This window comes from Microcaecilia unicolor, chromosome 2 (assembly GCF_901765095.1).
Source record: "Microcaecilia unicolor chromosome 2, aMicUni1.1, whole genome shotgun sequence".
NCBI classification, from domain to species: domain Eukaryota; kingdom Metazoa; phylum Chordata; class Amphibia; order Gymnophiona; family Siphonopidae; genus Microcaecilia; species Microcaecilia unicolor.
Window position 1 is genome coordinate 374,113,342 of NC_044032.1, and position 19,712 is coordinate 374,133,053.

At 42.3% G+C, this 19,712-nt stretch overlaps 1 protein-coding gene across 1 annotated transcript in view; it reads left to right on the forward strand.

Annotated features, from left to right (window-relative positions):
• The window catches only part of ADGRL3 (adhesion G protein-coupled receptor L3), a 1,077,673-nt gene that overhangs the window by 1,001,432 nt on the left and 56,529 nt on the right, over window positions 1-19,712 (forward strand). Inside the window, 1 exon segment of the mRNA XM_030194565.1 lies at window positions 13,298-13,394. Within this exon segment, the coding sequence (XP_030050425.1) occupies window positions 13,298-13,394 (97 nt within the window).

Here is a 19,712-nt window from a genome sequence, read left to right on the forward strand (position 1 = left end):
AGATCCAGCCAGCAGTTACCCCCTTGAATCACTGTGATTTCTGATCACCTGTTAAGGTACAGGAGAGGGACCAGGAGGAGAGGGGAGGGCAAAGGGAGGCAGAGCAACATATTGTGTGTGTGTGTGTGAAGGGAGGAAACCAAGAGTAAAGAGGTAAGAGCAAAAAAGGATATGGGGGGGGGGGGCAGTGAGAAAAGAAAGCAAGATAATATATGCATGTGAGAGGGAGATCTGAACTGTGGAACAAGACCGTGAGTATGTAGTTAGCAAAGGAGATAATAAGAATCTGTGTTGGGTGCAATGAGAAGAGAGAAAGAGAAACTGTGAGAAAGAGGAGAACAAAAATGATGTGCATGTAGTAGTTTGTGGACTCGGTTTCATACAGCCAAAAGTTTCTGGACCTCCACCCAAAACATTTGAGTAGCCCTGGCATAGATGGTAACAAGGGGAGTATGGTGGCATGCTGTTAATGTGCTGTCCTCTGGACTTGCTGACTTTTAACATCTATTTCTGAGCAGCAGGGCTGTATTTAAGATATTGGTGTCCATAGGCAGGACTTGAGAGCAGTGAAGAAGTTTTCCTCCTGGAGATCATAGAGCACAATCATAGAGCAACTACTACAAACATAATCATCAGGTCCCCAGAAACAAACCTGCACCAACACTGATAGACGTGCACATATCGTAGGGATAATACAACTTTGTGGTCATAACAATTAGAGCATGATGTCTCAGTCCTATCGAAAGGGCTCATATTCTGCCCTTCAACCAAATGGGCAGAATTCTAACTCTGCTCTGATCTGGGGGAATCCTTCAGAAAACTGTGTCTAAGGAAACCTTTCCACAAAAGAAAGGAACTTCTAATGCACTGCATTGCAAAGTCAAAAGAAAGAACACTTACTTTACCCCTCTGTGGAAATATAATCACAAACTAGATAACTGTATGGGAAGGAAACCCCACTCTTATACAACATTTCCCCACTGGAAAGAGCTGAGAAATCTGCAGATCAAATAGAACATCACCATCATACCAGCAGGCAAAGTAGGAGCTGTAGTGATTATGGACACAGAGAAATATATAGAAGAGGTGTATAGACAAGTCTCCAATAATCAGGGCTTTTTTTGAAGGGGTACTGAGTACCGGCACCTTTTCCAATGTCTGCAAAAATTGACCCATGGCCCCTAAGTTTTTATAAAAGAGCTCAGGCTCTTTACACCAATTCTGCCTTGTCATAGATTCTGCGACTGATTGCAGGGGGCCTGGCTATTGTGGGGTGGGTCCCTCAGTAATGAGCCCACCCCTGAAGGGGTGGCCTGGCATTTGAGTACCGGCACCTTTTTCACTAGACAAAATGCACTGCCAATAATGCATAGTATAAGAAACTTAACAAGGATTTAACACAGGAATACAGAAAACAGCTGAAAAAGCTAGAGCCAGTAGAAAGGCTACCCAGCTTTTTGTTTTTCTTTTGACGTCAACAGCATGGGGAATGCCAATGGCAGACACAAACCATACAATTCACTGGCAGAGTACATATCCCTGATTTATACCCAAGCAAAACTGACTCTAGAGACCCATATCAGGCCCATAATGTCAGAACCATGGCAGCCATCAGTAGCCCATTTGAGATCAGCCACCATAGAATATATTTGCAGAGATGCAACATGGCCTTCAGTATACACATTTACTTCATACTACTACCAAGAACACAACTCCTGTTGTGAAAGTAGGTTTAACCAGAAAGTCTTCCAGACTGTATTTAGAATTGGAATCTAACTAGCCCCCCCCCTCCCAAACTGCCATCACCGAGGCCCATTTCTTTCAGTTCAAGGCTACTTTTAAACAAAGAAATAAACAAGCAAATAACACATAAGGCTTGTTGGCACCAGAAACAGTTGAGATGTCTGCCAGTTGCTATGCCACTGGTTATCTAATTCCCTTCTTTTTGTTGAAGTCAGCCAGTAGCAAGGGAGTTGCATGTTGTGAGGATTTTAGTATCCTGCGTTCCCTCAGAGAAAGTAAAGTTACTTACCTGTAGCATTGTTCTCTAATACCCTCCCACCTCCCTGAGGAGTTGTATTTAGTGAGGCTTATAGTGGACTAATATGGTCATGAGAAACAGCAGCAGATGCGAAGAGGTGTGCATGTGTGATTGAACAGACTCAAAAGCTCTGTATTCAGTCCTGGAGAAATGTTCTCACATCAAATGATGTGATTCGTACGTGAGGATTTATATCCTGCTGTCCTTGGAGAACACCTACTACAGGTAAGTAACCGTGCTTCCTCGTTGGAAGTTATTTATTTTTTTGATATGGGTTAAAGAACCATACAGCATTTGGTGGAAGAGTTTAAAACAGTCAGGAGCTGATCTGTGTTTTTGTCCTGATTACATTGATATTTATGGATGCCTAAGTTGTCTTCACCTCAGATTTGGAAAAGGCAAGTAATAAGTCTGAAATCCAAAATAAATTCATAGTTGCTTCTTGTGAAGTTACATTTTGGGACAGTGTATTGTGCTTTATTGGATATTTCTCTGTAAGTGGCCCATTCAGATTCAGTTGGCCTTGTGTCATGTTTTCAAGGCAGGAACCAGGTTTGTGAGCCCTTGAGCCACTGCCGAGGAGTGGCAGGCAAAACCACCCCAAACAGGGATAGGACAGAACTCGGACAGGGACAGCTAGACTTCACCTGCACTTGACCACCGTTCCTCAGGAGTTGAGCCCCTGGGTGCAGGTGGCCGGCAGGACTTGCCGGACAGGGCAGGAACTAGGTACCAGCAGGATACACACAGGGTCTAGAACACTCAGGGGGCTAGGCAGAATACTAGACTAGGACTCTCAGACAGACAAGAGACAGAACTGAAAGCTGCCAGGCAGCCACTGAACAAGAAACATAGACAACCTAAGAACTACACACCGAACTACAAACAAGAAACAAAACTGGGAAACAAGCAATACAGAACTCAAAGCTACACAAAGACTAAACTAGAATCAGGCAAGAATTACCGACTATAAACTGGACTAGGCAGAAGTGCACCAGCACCCCAACGTACCAGGGACCTTAGACGATGCAAAGGCAAAGCAGAGAGTTTCCAAATGGCTAATAAGCCCAGCAGCAGCTGAGATTCAGATGCAGCAATCACAAGGCAGCTGCGGGTGCTGTGCAGGCTCAAACAAGACAAGCAAGTCTGGCTGGTAACCCAAAAATCAAATGTGACTTAACGTAAGAACAGCGTGTAGTACAAGATAAGATCCAGCCGACTAGTTTCGCCAATTAGGCTGCTTCAGGGTAAAACAGGATCCACATATTCTTTAAATTCCACTCATTCATTCATATGTCACTGTGGTAGAGACGTGAAAATACTGACCAGCAGTTCACCCGAGTCAGGCACACAGTATGAAAACACTAATAGCAAAGTAGTGGATCTATAAGTGCTGTTAATAAAGTCTGGACTATTCAAAATGGTGAATGATTAGAATTAATATATTATTGCTAGTATTTTAATTTAATTTAATACTTGTCTTTTGCCTTGTAATTTCAAGAAGTGTACACGGTGGATTACAATACAAGTATCAAAGCATAAATATACTGAAACAAAAATGAGCCATCAGCTTACAATTTAACTGTCCCCCACCTTCTCTCCCCACAGTTCCACTGACCCCCCCCCCCCCCCCCCCCCGGCTCAGGAGCATACATATAATCTAAGCTACACTTATTCACTTCCTAGTGAATACCATAAATTCCCTTCCATTCTTCAAGATGTCTGTAACTTCCGGAATCACTCATAATCTGTCACCTGTTTTATTCAGAATAAATTGTTGTGTCATACAGGAAATGCTCACAAAAAGGAGACCCCTTGAACCAGAAACTTTGGGGTGCTAGACATGACATATTGAGGAGTCTTTTTACTAAGGTGCACTGAAAAATGGCCTACAGTAGTGTAGGTGCGGGTTTTGGGCGCTCGCAGATCTAATTTCAGCGTGCCTGTAAAAAGGCCTTCTTAAATTTTTTGCTAAAAATGGACGCGCTGCAAAATAAAAATTGACACGCATCAATTTTGGGTCTGAGACCTTGAGGGGCATAATCGAACGGGGATGCCCATCCCGGCGAAGGGGCGGGGAAACCGCTATTATCGAAACAAGATGGGCGTCCATCTTTCGTTTCAATAATACGGTCGGGGACGTCCAAATCTCAACATTAAGGATGTCCTTAGAGATGGTTGTCCCCGGTTTTCAGCGATAATGGAAACCGAGGACGCCCATCTCAAAAATGACCAAATCCAAGCCATTTGGTCGTAGGAGGAGCCAGCATTCGTAGTGCACTGGTCCCTCTCACATTCCTGGACACCAACCGGGCACCCTAGGGGGCACTGCAGTGGACTTCACAAATTGCTCCCAGGTGCATAACTCCCTTACCTTTGGTGCTGAGCCCCCCATCCCCACTCCCACAACTGTACACCACTACCATAGCCCTAAGGGGTGAAGGGGGCGCCTACATGTGGGTACAGTGGGTTTCGGGTGGGTTTTGAAAGGCTAACATTTACCAGCACAAGTGTAACAAGTAGGGGGGGTGGGCCTGTGTCTGCCTGCCTGAAGTGCACTGCACCCACTAAAACTGCTCCAGGGAGCTGCATTCTGTTGTCATGGAGCTGGGTGTGACATTTGAGGCTGGCATAGAGGCTGGCAAAAAAATTATTTTTTTTTAGGGTGGAAGGGGTTGGTGACCACTGGGGGAGTAAGGGGAGGTAATCCCCGATTCCCTCCGGTGGTCATCTGGTCAGTTTGGGCACCTTTTTGAGGCTTAGTCGTGAAAAAAAATGGACCAAGTAAAGTCGACCAAATGCTCGTCAGGGATGCCCTTCTTTTTTCCATTATCGGCCAAGGACACCCATCTCTTAAGCATGCCCCAGTCCCACCTTCGCTACGCCTCCAACATGCCCCTGTGAACTTTGGTCATCCCTGCGACGGACTGCAGTTGATGACACCCAAAATCGTCTTTCGATTATGCCGATTTGGGCGACCCTAAGAGAAGGATGCCCATCTCCTGATTTGTGTCGGAAGATGGGCACCCTTGTCTTTTGAAAATGCCCCTGCTTACCACCACCCATTGACTTTGCGGTAAGGTCTCATGTGTTAACCGGGCGGTAATGACCTAAGTGCGTAGCTGATGCACTTTAGAAAATAAAAATTACTTTTTGGATGCACGTACCAGATGCACATCAAAATTAAATTACCGCATGGGCCACGCGGTAACCAGGCAGTAACTCCAAATTGGCACTGGTCTAATTGCATAAAATGCCTGAAATGCTAAGCCAGGGCAATACAACTAGAAATGACATGGCTGTGTCTCATGGTGCTCTGTCTTTGCAACCAAATTCTGTATTCTCTATTTGAAATAGACTTTAGGAGACCCACATATATAGCATTACTATAAGCCAGGTGATTTAAGACTACAGGTTGTAATACTGTTCTAAATTGTTGTTCTAACTTTATCCAGCAAGCTATCCAGGTGTTGGTCTGAAAATTGCTGGTACCTGGTTAAGGGCAGGCTCTGCCTCAGGTCCATCCCAGGCCACCCAGCACCATTTGGATGGTGCTAGGTTTGTCAGTGATAATTTTCAGTGACATAATCCAGGTAATGCTACCGAAAATTACCAACTGGCCCTGGAGGCTGGCACTTATCTGAGTAGGAGCCACTTATACCTGTGTCACTGAATATCAATGCCTAATTATATAGCCGATCACCTAGGTGGGAAGACCAAGGGGTGTCTATTTTATATAGACATCCAGCTGCCTATTACATGCCTGTAGAAATTACTAGCACAAACCCTGCAGAAACTGTACATTTTCACCTATTGCATACTTTATAACCAATGGGTGTAAATCTTGAATCCACTCCTGGACAACGCTATACCTGTGCCATACCCAGAATCCACTCCTGGACATGCTATACCTCTGCCATGTAAAAGTATTAATTGGATAGATCTCTAAGGTGTTTACTGCTAAACTTCACTTTATCTACCTGTACAATCATTAAGGTTAATAAATACATTTTTGTTAGATGTCCTGTGACATCATGTGATTAAATTGAGCAAGTATCAAAGCTAATTTTTTTATATTGTGAGACCTCAATTGTGGAATGCATTGCCCATGAGATCGAGAGGGATCCAGGATTTGGGGAAATTCAAGAGAGAATTGGAAACTTTTTTATTCTTACAAGCATATGAAGAGATCTGATTGAAAAATCTTTCTTGATATAATTATAGACGTCTGATGGCGTTTTTTCATGGAGGTGATTATGATAAAGTCAAAATGTGAAGTCAAAATGGGGTAATTATGATGCCTGAGAGTTTTTATAGATGGCTGTTTCTTTTAGTTTGTTTTTATTGTATTATGTATCTGAAGCATTGTAATCCACCTAGAACACTTGTGATAGTGCGGAATAAAATTCTTTTAATAAATAAATGAACATTTTTGTCAGTATGCGTGGAGGGGCATAATTGAACGTGAACGCCTATCTCCATGGGCGTCTATGTCCGAAAACGGGTACGTGAAGAGGCGGGACAGACCGTATTTTCGAAAAAATGGACGTTTTTCAGCTGGGCGTTTGTTTTTTTTAGTGATAATGGAAACTAAAAATGCCCAGCTCAAAAACGTCCTAATCCAAGCCATTTGGTCATGGGAGGGGCCAGGATTCGTAGTACACTGGCCCCCCTGATATGCCAGGACACCAACTGGGCACCCTAGAGGTCAGTACGGTGGACTTCAGAAAAAGCTCCCACATGCATAGCTCCCTTACCACGGGTGCTGAGCACCCAACCCCCCTCCCCCAAAACCCACTACCCACAAATGTACAACACTACCATAACTCTTAGGGGTGAAGGGGGCACCTACATGTGGGTACAGTGGGTTTTGGAGACCTCCCATTTAACAGCACAAGTGTTACAGGTAGGGAGGGATGGGCCTGGGTCCACCTGGCTGAAGTGCACTGCGGTACCCACTAAAAGTGCTCCAGGGACCTGCATACACGCAGGCCTCTAGGACTTGTTGCTGCTATATAACATTGGCACACCAGTTGACACCTGAAGACTAATCTCTCTGAAAACGTCCTTTATTGGAATAAGCACGCTTACTCACAGTCAACTGCAGATCAGAGGTTGTGCCCCACTGGCAACGAGTCTCCCTGGTACTGAGATGAGCGGTAGGTCAGAGCTGGCAGAATGCTGTACAATGCCCTCTTTCAGCAACATTCAAGAGAAGAACTAAGTTCTGTAACGTGGCTAACACATGAAAGGGATCTAAAACTGGCTTACAAAAATGGCCACTACCTCATGGACTACCGGAAACAAAACAGGGCACACTCTGACCCAGTAAGCAGGGGGAAAAGCACCATGGGAGTAGAACCTACCAACTACCAACATCGTGAGCATTTGCCACAAGCTAGTGGAATCACGGAGCCCAATACCCTACACCCACCACAATGCATTGCTGATGTGACCCTGCAGTGCAGTGGAATGCTGCCATTATCTAGACAATTAGATGTGTCTGTTTGTCATTTATCATAAACAAGGAATCTTGCTTCTTTGGTAGCTTGGGGGAATTTGTGGAATCACCTGCCGGTTTATTTAAGACTTTGTACAGACTATCAACTGTTTAAGAAACTGTTCAAAACTTTTTATTTTGTAAAAGCTTTTTTTTTTGATGGATGAAGATTAGTCTGTTTTAGCAGCTCTTTCCAGTACGTTTACAGTTGCTTAAGGTTTATGAGTTTATATGCCCGTTAATGTCTGATGGTTATGTTTTATATTGTGAATGTTTTTTTATTGTGACCCGCTTTGATTTTAAAGCAGGATATAAATCCATGAAGTAAATAGATAATAAAATGATCATCTGGATAGCATTATAGAATACTAACATGAACCTGCATTGATGCGCCCAAATGTAGACAATGTGAATATACATAACTCCTCCACACATAGTTAGAAATGTCTTATAATATCTGCTTGTTATACTACTATCATGTTTTATCATTATCATGTTGCTAAAAATTTTCTGTAACACTAAATGTCTATTTTCTATTATATTTCCACTACCCACGATGTATTGTAAGCCACATTGAGCCTGCAAATAGGTGGGAAAATGTGGGATACAAATGCAATAAATAAATACATAGACATACAGTGGTGGAAATAAGTATTTGATCCCTTGCTGATTTTGTAAGTTTGCCCACTGACAAAGACATGAGCAGCCCATAATTGAAGGGTAGGTTATTGGTAACAGTGAGAGATAGCACATCACAAATTAAATCCGGAAAATCACATTGTGGAAAGTATATGAATTTATTTGCATTCTGCAGAGGGAAATAAGTATTTAATCCCTCTGGCAAACAAGACCTAATACTTGGTGGCAAAACCCTTGTTGGCAAGCACAGCGGTCAGACGTCTTCTGTAGTTGATGATGAGGTTTGCACACATGTCAGGAGGAATTTTGGTCCACTCCTCTTTGCAGATCATCTCTAAATCATTAAGAGTTCTGGGCTGTCGCTTGGCAACTCGCAGCTTCAGCTCCCTCCATAAGTTTTCAATGGAATTAAGGTCTGGTGATTGGCTAGGCCACTCCATGACCCTAATGTGCTTCTTCCTGAGCCACTCCTTTGTTGCCTTGGCTGTATGTTTTGGGTCATTGTCGTGCTGGAAGACCCAGCCACGACCCATTTTTAAGGCCCTGGTGGAGGGAAGGAGGTTGTCACTCAGAATTGTACGGTACATGGCCCCATCCATTCTCCCATTGATGCGGTGAAGTAGTCCTGTGCCCTTAGCAGAGAAACACCCCCAAAACATAACATTTCCACCTCCATGCTTGACAGTGGGGACGGTGTTCTTTGGGTCATAGGCAGCATTTCTCTTCCTCCAAACACGGCGAGTTGAGTTCATGCCAAAGAGCTCAATTTTTGTCTCATCTGACCACAGCACCTTCTCCCAATCACTCTCGGCATCATCCAGGTGTTCACTGGCAAACTTCAGACGGGCCGTCACATGTGCCTTCCGGAGCAGGGGGACCTTGCGAGCACTGCAGGATTGCAATCCGTTATGTCGTAATGTGTTACCAATGGTTTTCGTGGTGACAGTGGTCCCAGCTGCCTTGAGATCATTGACAAGTTCCCCCCTTGTAGTTGTAGGCTGATTTCTAACCTTCCTCATGATCAAGGATACCCCACGAGGTGAGATTTTGCGTGGAGCCCCAGATCTTTGTCGATTGACAGTCATTTTGTACTTCTTCCATTTTCTTACTATGGCACCAACAGTTGTCTCCTTCTCGCCCAGCGTCTTACTGATGGTTTTGTAGCCCATTCCAGCCTTGTGCAGGTGTATGATCTTGTCCCTGACATCCTTAGACAGCTCCTTGCTCTTGGCCATTTTGTAGAGGTTAGAGTCTGACTGATTCACTGAGTCTGTGGACAGGTGTCTTTCATACAGGTGACCATTGCCGACAGCTGTCTGTCATGCAGGTAACGAGTTGATTTGGAGCATCTACCTGGTCTGTAGAGGCCAGATCTCTTACTGGTTGGTGGGGGATCAAATACTTATTTCCCTCTGCAGAATGCAAATAAATTCATATACTTTCCACAATGTGATTTTCCGGATTTAATTTGTGATGTGCTATCTCTCACTGTTACCAATAACCTACCCTTCAATTATGGGCTGCTCATGTCTTTGTCAGTGGGCAAACTTACAAAATCAGCAAGGGATCAAATACTTATTTCCACCACTGTACCCATTTAGACCAGATTAATGACAGGTGTGAATAGGCATGTTTAAGTATGGCATGTAACATGCATAACTTACAGTATTTCGTAAGTTGCACGTGTAAGTGGCAGCCCTCCCAAGCTCCGCCTATGTGTATGGCTCCCCTTGCATAGCTTGAACTGCACTTACATGACACTGTTCTGTGCCTTGCATGCGTAACTGTATACGCTCAGTTACAGACTTGCTTTTTTAGATTATAAGCCCTCCAGGGATAGGGAAATCCCTAGTGTACCTGAATGTAATTCATATTGAACTGCTATTGAAAAAGGCATGAGCCAAATCCAAGTAAATTGAATTTAAATATTCTAAGGCTGACAAATGAATACCACTAAAATGGTAACACCCTTACAAATATCCGAAACCCAGATGTGTAAACTGTCCCTGATTTGTGGCAAAGATCCAGCGTAATGATTTCATCTCTTAAGACTGTGACTTTGCAAAATACCGTATGGTCTCTTTCTTTTAGCCTCAGAATAGTTAGTGTACCAGCAATTTGTAGCATCAACATGGCTACATGTTTTCTGATGGCACCAATCTACAGCTCACAGTACCATCTGTTTCAAACGTTGCCACCTGGATGCACACTAACTACATCTAGGTGTGCCAGTGCCCAAATCTTCTGCTGGACCATAGGAGGCAGCTGACCCAGGACATCCCCCTTTGCCTGAACAACCACACAGCAAGACAAATTATTTTCCAGCTCAGACAAATTCCATATTTTTTTGCATAAAGTGAACAAATGGCCCACAGTCCAGGCAATTTGCCTTCCTGGATGAAGACTGAAATAGAAAACACAAATTTTACTACCTGCTCTTCTGCAACATGCTCAGCCCAGGCCTAAACTGTGGAGCAAAAGAGCCAAGCATCTATCTGACAATATGCTAGATGACAGTATTCAAGAGAACTGACTCTATGACACTAATGGCAGTCCCGGTATAAAGAGAATGTGTTCCACAACCCCACTTGTGCTGCTACGTTGACCCCAAAGGAAATGTTTAACAGCTGAAAATTGATATTACACAATAGTAGAAAAGTATCTACACAGAAAACTTTAAGCCTCCTGTAGGCCTCGTCAACAAAAAGCAATAAGTACTGTACAGTCAACTACCTACCAGCCCCGTCACAGTCTGTCTTTTTTTTTATTGGTAGGTTATCAGATGGAGGATATACTCTGATAAAAGGTGTGTTAATTATATCTGATTTCCCTATCTTACTCTTAGGCATAGCCACTACTTCTTCCATCCTGAATGCTCCAAAAAGGCAAACAAAAAAAAGTTATGCTAAAGAGACTAAACCCCTCCTTTTACAAAGCTGTGTTAGCGGCTGACATGCAGTAATGCCGACATAGCCCATTCTGGGCTGTGTCGGCATTATTGCATGTCAGCCGCTAGCACAGCTTTGTAAGAGGAGGTAACTTTGTAATCATCATCACAAATGACTGCCAGAAACCTCCCAAATCTTCAACAAGAACAGTAAATGGCCAGCCTGTACCAGCCCATCATGTATCTCGCATCCCTGCCTTATCTAGACAATGGCTACTTAACAAAAATGTAGGGGTCCTTTTATTGAGCTGCAGTAAGCACTGATGCATGCTTACTGCAGCAAAAAAGGCCTTACCGTAGGATGTGCTCAGGTGTCCCACAGTTTTTTTTTTTTTTTTTGGGAACGGGTCAGGACAGAGAATAGGCGTGTTCTACACTAATTATTGTGCATGAATTTTGCTTTGAAATCTTGGCTGACTCCACAAAGTGAAAAGGTCGCACTCAGTTATAAAATTATCCTTTGAAAGTCGTAACGTAGGGAGCCTTTTGTGAAAGCACATTAAGCAGTTAACACAAGAATTTGCTGCCGGCTTGACAATCAGGGACCCTTTTACTCAAGTGTGGTAAGGTTTTGCACTTAATGCACACACTGTAAATGCAGGGGTTGTAGCCAGCATCTGCCCTGGGCATGTGATGAGCAGTTCTACAACCGGCACATGCTAATGTACACAATACCAGCACTTATGCGCCTAAGTGTACACTTAACTGCACTAAAAAGTGGCCTTAGTGCTTGCTTACGCAGGTCATTCCCAAATGCTAAGGCCATTTTTACCGCATAGATAAAATGGCCTAGTTTTCTATTTTTTGGATTAATAGGCACATGCTAATTTTCCCATTAGCGTATGGTCATTAGCAGGTGAGCCCCTCTTCCGCCTATTTTGTAGGCAGTAAGGGCTAATGCGCTACTCGTGTGCTAATAGCATGCAACAATGTAGCTGCGCTGACTGATTTGCGCAGAACACACGTACTCTCCGCCATGACCTACCCCAGTGCTAAAAAAATAAAATCTATTTTTTAGCACATGGAAAGCACGCACCAATGCCCACATCACTGCAGGACACCTGAGCCCACCCTGCGGTAGGGCACTGTAAGCTGTGGTGAGCACATGTTAGTGCTTACTGCAGGTTAGTAAAATGACCCTTTACTCCTGAAAGTGCTAGCAAGGTGGCTAAGTGCTACTCAGTAATGGTGTGTGTAAGTACCCCTAGCACATAAGTTCAAGAGGTAGTGCATATTGGTGGATCCTGAGCAGAGCTACCACTTATGCCTGTAAGCTGCAGTATACTGTCAGTGATGTGTACTCCTGCTGTATGTAAGCGCTTACAGTTATGCCAGGTCCATGACTGATGTAACTGTGGGAGTATACATGTAAGGCATGCTGAATCTATCTGAATGGGAGGAGCCAGAAAAAGAAATCTCTTGCCATGTTCCCAAGTTCTCTCTATTTGCTAATGCTGTGTTTTACAAAATGTTGGACAGACCATGGCCTCAGGCGACCACCCCATTCTACTGGTTATGACTGCTTTTCTGCCTGGACTTTTTAAAAAGCAAGATGGCGTCTGACGTTTTTGAGAAGCCAAAACTCCACATATAGGTGCCTCATCTGACCTAATATCACATGCTTGAAGACAACATATTTGGGTAAAAGCATATGTAATGTTGACACATGCTTTTGCCAACATAGTGTGCAATAGTCAAACAGTAAATTTCTATGCATAAAACATCATTTTCCTATGGAAATACCTTTGATTGTTGCCATTCCACTATTGCCACTGAGAAGCAGCCTGAGAAGCAGATTCCTGGTTTGACAGTTAAATGTAGATTCCACACCCCCCCCCCCCCCCCCATATGAATGACTGGGGCAATGGCTCCTTATTTGAAATTTATTATTTTCTTCAACCATTTTAACATTTCTTTTATTCTTTTGCTGCCAAATAGTCTATAAATTGCCACAGCCTTTCGTTCTTTCTTCTAAATTTTCAAATGTTTTGTTTCGTGTACCATAGTTCTCACATGTTCCGTTCTAGCTAATAGAGAATGTTTTCAGACCTGAATGTTATCATTCTGTTTGTTAAAAAAAAAAGGTTTAAAAGATTAGCATATATTTGTTGATAATTCATTGGCAGTTGTAGTTTAATCCTCCCTCTCTCTACTTTTTGCCTTCAACCAGAGCCGAATTCGCAGGATGTGGAATGATACAGTTCGAAAACAGTCAGAGTCTTCCTTCATTACTGGAGATATAAATAGCTCAGCCTCGCTCAACAGAGGTAATTAAAAGCTATTTTTCATACTTCTAACATTTGCTATTGGTCAAAGAGCTTTAAATGTTTTCTTTTTTTTTTTCCAACTGTGCCTTCCCATTTTCAGAGATAAGAATATCGCAATAAAATATAAAATGCATTTAACAATTCAGGGTGTTACGTTTATTCATCAACCAAGAAGCTTTTGCATACCCTTACAAGAATATTATTTCTGATACGGAGTTAGGAACTATAAAATGTTTCGGACTGCTGGTAGAACCATTAAATGGTGAGCTGGCAGGGCTTTCCTAGTAGACTAGCCACACAGGTATCCCAGCAGAGCAGTGTTGCACCCTAGGGGGCACTGCAGTGAACTTCATATAAAATGTCCCAGGTACACATCTCACCATTACCCCCTTATATTGTATGGTGAGCCCTTCAAAACCCACAAAAAAAAACTACCTTACCCAACTGTACACCACTACAATAGCCCTTATGGCTGCAGGTTTCACTTATATGTGGGTACAGTAGCTTTTTTTTTTTTTTGGGGGGGGGGGGGTTGGGGGAGGGTGCTGACACATTCCACCACAAGCGTAATAATGTGGATTATTGGCCTCAGTCTCCTTCAGTGCACTGCACCGACCACTAGGCTATTCCAGGATCTTGCTTGCTGCTCTAATAGGACTTGATACAACATCTGAAGCTGTCATAGAGGTTGTTTTTTTTTTTTTTAATTCACTTATATCTTTGTGAGATGGGAGGGGGGTCAGTGAACACTTAAGGAATAAGGCGGTATCATTCCTTTATTCCTGCAGTAGTCATCTGGTCATGTAGGGCACTTTTTTGTGGCTTATTCATTGATAAACCGGTCAGGACAAAAACATCCAATTTATAGCCCTGGATGGTTTTGTTTTGCTCTGTTATGACAGAAAAACATCTAAGTGTTAGGAATGCCCATATCCTGCCCTTAACACACCCTGTGGCACACCCCTTGGTGATCTGAACGCACTTCTGATGGACTTCATAGAAAAATGTCTAAAATTTGGTTTAAAAAAATACCAATTTGGACATTTTTGTGAGAAAAACGTCAAAATGCAGATTTATGCCACGTTTTGGATGTTTTTCTCTTTTGAAAATGAGCCCCAAAGTCTGTTAAGCAACATCAATCACAGTGTGGCAGGCATAAAGCTGTTGATATTCCATACTGTAAGGTTCTACGGCATTAAAGTCTGAACTGAATGATCAGCTATGTGAGAAACCAAGGAATATGGAGGGAAATATGTTAGATATTTGGTAAAATGTACAATAACGGGGCAATTCTGTAACAGGGTGCCTCCACTTAAGCACCCTGAGGGCACATGGTGAGAACCTATTTTAACGTGGAAAAGAAAACAAGCAGATCAATGAAGGTAGAGACAATGTTTATTTATAAAACACAAACCAGAATGATGCCTGACACAGGCTGTGTTTCGCCCACACAGGGGCTGCGTCAGGGGCTATGTGGTGTCTTTAAAATTCTTCACCACCATAAACATACAAAAACACTTCTTGAAAAATGCACTGACAGCAAAATAACACAAATGTTCGACAACTGCAAGGACACCGCCAATGTCTACCGATGAAATCATGTGACTGTGCCCAGATTCCATTATGGAATACTAGTGTAACCTACCGACGCATCTTACATGTATGTGCCCGCAGTTAAAACAGCCATAGATCTGATGTAACTGCAGTTGTGTAAATATGGCAAGGACATCTGAAACTAAGGGCCCTGTTTACTGAGCCACGCTGTCGGCACGCTAGCATTTTTAGCACATGCTAACACTAGAGACACCCATATATTCCTATGGGTGTCTCTAGTGTTAACACATGCTAATTTTTAGCACGTGCTAAAAATGCTAGCATACCTTAGTAAACAGGGCCCTTGAAGTATAAGTGGGAGCTCTGTCTGTGCTCTGTCCATGTGTATATCCCACTTCCATTTACATACTATCCTCCCTCCCCCCATGGAGGAGTGGCCTAGAGGTTAGAGCGCCGGTCTTGCAATCCAGAGGTGACCGGTTCAAATCCCACTTCTGGTGATCTTGGGCAAGTCACTTAACCCTCCATTGCCTCAGGTACAAACTTAGATTGTGAGCCCTCCTGGGACAGAGAAATACCCAGTGTACCTGAATATAACTCGCCTTCAGCTACTACTGAAAAAGGTGTGAGCAAAATCCAAATAAATAAAATATGGTGCTCAAAATTGTGTATGTAAATTTGAGGGTGCACAAAAATTAATTGAGTAACAATCAATTAGTGCCTATAATTGGGCGCTAACAATCAATTAATGGCATTAATTGGCAACAATTTGGATTTACGTGTGCATCTTGCTAAGCGCTTTTCTATAAAGATGCACACGTAAATCTTACAATGTGCAGCTGAAAAGGGGGTGTGGCCATAAGAGGAGCATGGATGTGTCAGGGCATTCACTAAAGATGCATGCACTATTATAGAATTCAGGGGATCTGTGTCTAATTTACACCCAAGGATTTACACCAGGTTTCAGTTGGTGTAAATCCTCACGCTCAAAGTTGGGCATGGATCCTGGTGTTGCACACTTGTCTATAAACGGCACCCAACTCATAACGCCGTTTATAGAATCGCACCCAGCGCTCATTTTTTTTTTTCATTGCCCAAATTTGGACACCATTTACAGAATCTAGTCCTATGCCACATACCCTTACAGAATAGCACTTAGGCATCCTGCCAGCACCTTTATAGGTAAGTTTATACTTACATGTGTGACTGCTAGTATTCTGTAATTTTGTGAACACCCAGTTATAGAATTGCCCTTCACTTGTTCTGTGGAGTGTGGCAGTAATGTTTTGGACCAGTTTAAAATTATTTCTCTTCAACCCTTTAGCAGGAATATCAGACTCTGTTAAAGGCTGAGAAACTGCTATTATATTATTTGGGGTGACCTGCCTGCAATAGATATGCTCTGGCTACAGGAAGAAATGAATGGTGTTGACAACCTAGAGGAGGGGAGGGGGGCAGGTTTAGGTAAGTGCACTGTAGCTGGATCGGGCCTTTTGGCAATAGAAGTCACTTTGCAATTAAAAAAACAAGTCATTAGATTGTTCTGCATCACTAGTTAGTTAATTATAGGTTACATTTCTTCAATATATTTCTTATAAATTGTTTCTATATCTTTAAAAAAATGTTTCACAGAATTTGAGATAACTGTTTCAGCAGATGACAGCATGAGTCAAGGCCACCCTTTTATTCTGTTAATGTTAGCTCCTGGAAGAATCTTCTAGAGCCCTGCATTCTGTTGCAGTGGCTTCTGTCATCAGAAAGCCATTTGAAACTTTTGTCTTGGATATCCTGCATAAAGATAGCAAAACTTGTGTTTTACTCCATTTTCATTGCTGTTTTGAGAAGTTATTCATAATTGTTATTTTCTTCAAGATACTGCAACTTGGGCGTGCTCTGGGTTAATCTTTGAAATGTCTTTTCTGTGTTCAGTATGAAGGTAGTTTTCAGCCCATACAGAGCACAGAGTTCCCTGTCTGTCTGTCACATACTTCATTACTGAAAGTTGCCATGACTACTTTATCTTTATTCTTCTCAGATATAGTTGTAGCAAGACTAGTAGATATGAACAAATCCAAATAAATAGGAAAATATATATTTTTTAAAAACCCTGGTTCCATATCCCATGCTGTACACCCAAGTCAAATCTTGTAGCCCACGTCTTCTGTATTTAACAGGTAGAGTACCTTTCAAAATATTGATACTGGTCTTCAAAGCTATGCATGGTTTAAAGTCTTGTATCGGGCAGAAGACCTGACTCCCCACGAACCAGCTCTCTGTCGAAGATACTCCCATGATAAACTTTCACATATCCTTTCTCAGGGCCAGTCCTACCAATGTGCAAATATTTTATTTTTTATTTTATTTTATTTTTTGCATGTGGGCCTTCTTTTCAGCTTCTGTTGAGCTATACATATATACACAAAAACTTCCTTTCATGTAAGCTATGTGTAAGACAGTACCCAACTTTATGCACCATTGCCTCCGACTTCTTAGAAACATGACAGCAGATAAGGGCCAAATAACCACATGCCTGTCCCACGCTTTCTTAAATTATGATACAGTCCTTGTCTCCACAACCTCCACTGGGAGGCCATTCCACACATTCACCACCCTTTCAGTGAAAGACTATTTTCTTAGATTCCTCGTAAGACTATTTCATCTTAACTTTATCGTATGCCCCCTCATTCCAGAGTTTTCCTTCATTTGAAAGAGGCTCACCTCCTGTATATTGACGCCACTGAGGTATGTAAATGTCTCTATATCGTTTCCCCTCTCTCTCGCCTCTCTTCTAGCATATACATGTTAAGGTTCCTAAGTCTGTCCCTATATGTTTTACAACATTGACCGCTTACTTATTTTGTAGCTGCCCTCTGGACCGACTCCATCCTGTTTATATCTTTCCATAGGTGCGGTCTCCAGAATTGCACACAGTACTCTAAATGGTGCCTCACCAGAAACTTATGCAAGGCACTATCACCTTTTTTTTTCCCTGCTGGTCATCCCTCTCCTTATGCACCCAAGCATGTTTCTGGCTTTGGCAGTCGCCTTTTCTACCTGTTTGGCCACTTTAAGGTCATCAGACACAATCACCCCCAAGTCCCGCTCTTCTTTCGTACACAGAAGCACTTCACTCCCTATCATGTACCGTTCCCTTGGATTCTTGTACCCCAAGTGCATGACTCTGCATTTCTTAGCATTAAATCTTAGTTGCCAGTCATCGGACCATTCTTCAAGCTTCGCTAGATTCCTCTTCATACCATCCACACGTGTCCACCCTATTACAGAGTTTGGTATCATTCTTCAACATTATTAACCAAACCTTCATTTCATCTTTGTTTCTGTTGTAAAGGTTGCTGCTAAACTTCACCCAGCAGGCCCAAAACCAGCACATTGAAGCTTGAGAATCTCTTACTTGACCCCCACTTCTGACATAGAGCTGTTTCTCACCGTAAAAATGGCTGCATCATGGAGAGTTAACAACTGTGTTGGCATTGGCGCACAGCAGGCTTAGTAAACAGGGGATTAAAATTTTATACTAAAAAGAAAAAAAAGAAGAAGAATTTTGAAACTATTTACACTAACTATTCTGAAAATAACGCAAAAAAGGGCAGCTCAGCAAAAATAGCATATCCACTTCTGTACATTCAAATATGAAATAAACACCTCTATATGCAGCATGGGCATTGTACGTCAACTAGAAGCTAAATTTAAAAACGGCAATAAAGAAGGAAGCCAATAAACAAAGAGAAGAAAAACCAAACTGTTGGGCTAAAATGCATAGTAACCATGTAATCATATGATAGCTCACTTAAAAATACCTGCCATTCAGCCTCCCTGTTTGAATCTCCTGGGATTACCACAGCATTGGTCCTAATATGTAAGTTGCAATGAAATGTCACCCAGGCATGAAAATGTTACAAATGTTGCAAGGTACAAATTTTTGTTTAGTTTGGTTTCCTGAGTCACTTACAGGATCTTTTGTTTTATTCAGCCAGTGATGTCATTAGTGCACCCAGCTGCTCAACAGTGCACCTCATTGGTCAATAGTGTGTAGTCATATTTTTCAGTAGTGTGCCTGTTGGTAAATTAGGCAATAGGAGAAAATAAAATAGAAAATGCTGTTTCCAGTGACTTTACCTCCCTAATATTTTTTTTGATTACTAATACGAGACTGATTTATGCAAAGTTTTTTTTAAGTATACAATGATTTCACCATTATAGTATTGATTGATTGTTAAATTTAGCAGCAGTAATCATAAATATATGCATGCATTCTTTTCCCCTTGTTCCTTATTTATTTTTTTCAAATATAATTTAAGGTTTAGCTGTTGTTATTTTTATAGAAGGGTTTCTTTGGAGGGGGGGGGGGGTTACTACCCCCTAATTCTATAAACTTGCATGCTCAATTTTATACGTAGGGGGAAATTCTATAAATGGCACCGAAACTTGGGCAGTGATAAAATTCAATGCTAAGCAGGGTACACGCCTTATATAAGGTAGCAAGATACCAGGTGTAAATGTTGGCACCCAAACTAGGCATGCTTAGGCCAAATTCTGTAAAACAGCATGCAACTTTTCGCCCCTGGCTGTGCCTCTGTTTCAGGTATGCGCTATGAGAGTTAGCCGCAGAGAATAGGTTATCTTTGCTAAAATTAGCAAAGTGTATGTTCTGAAATAATGCCTGTAAACAAGGTAATGAAGCCAATGAAGTTCTTCATATGTAGATGAAAGGGACAAGGGGAATATTCAAATAGCAAACTTGAA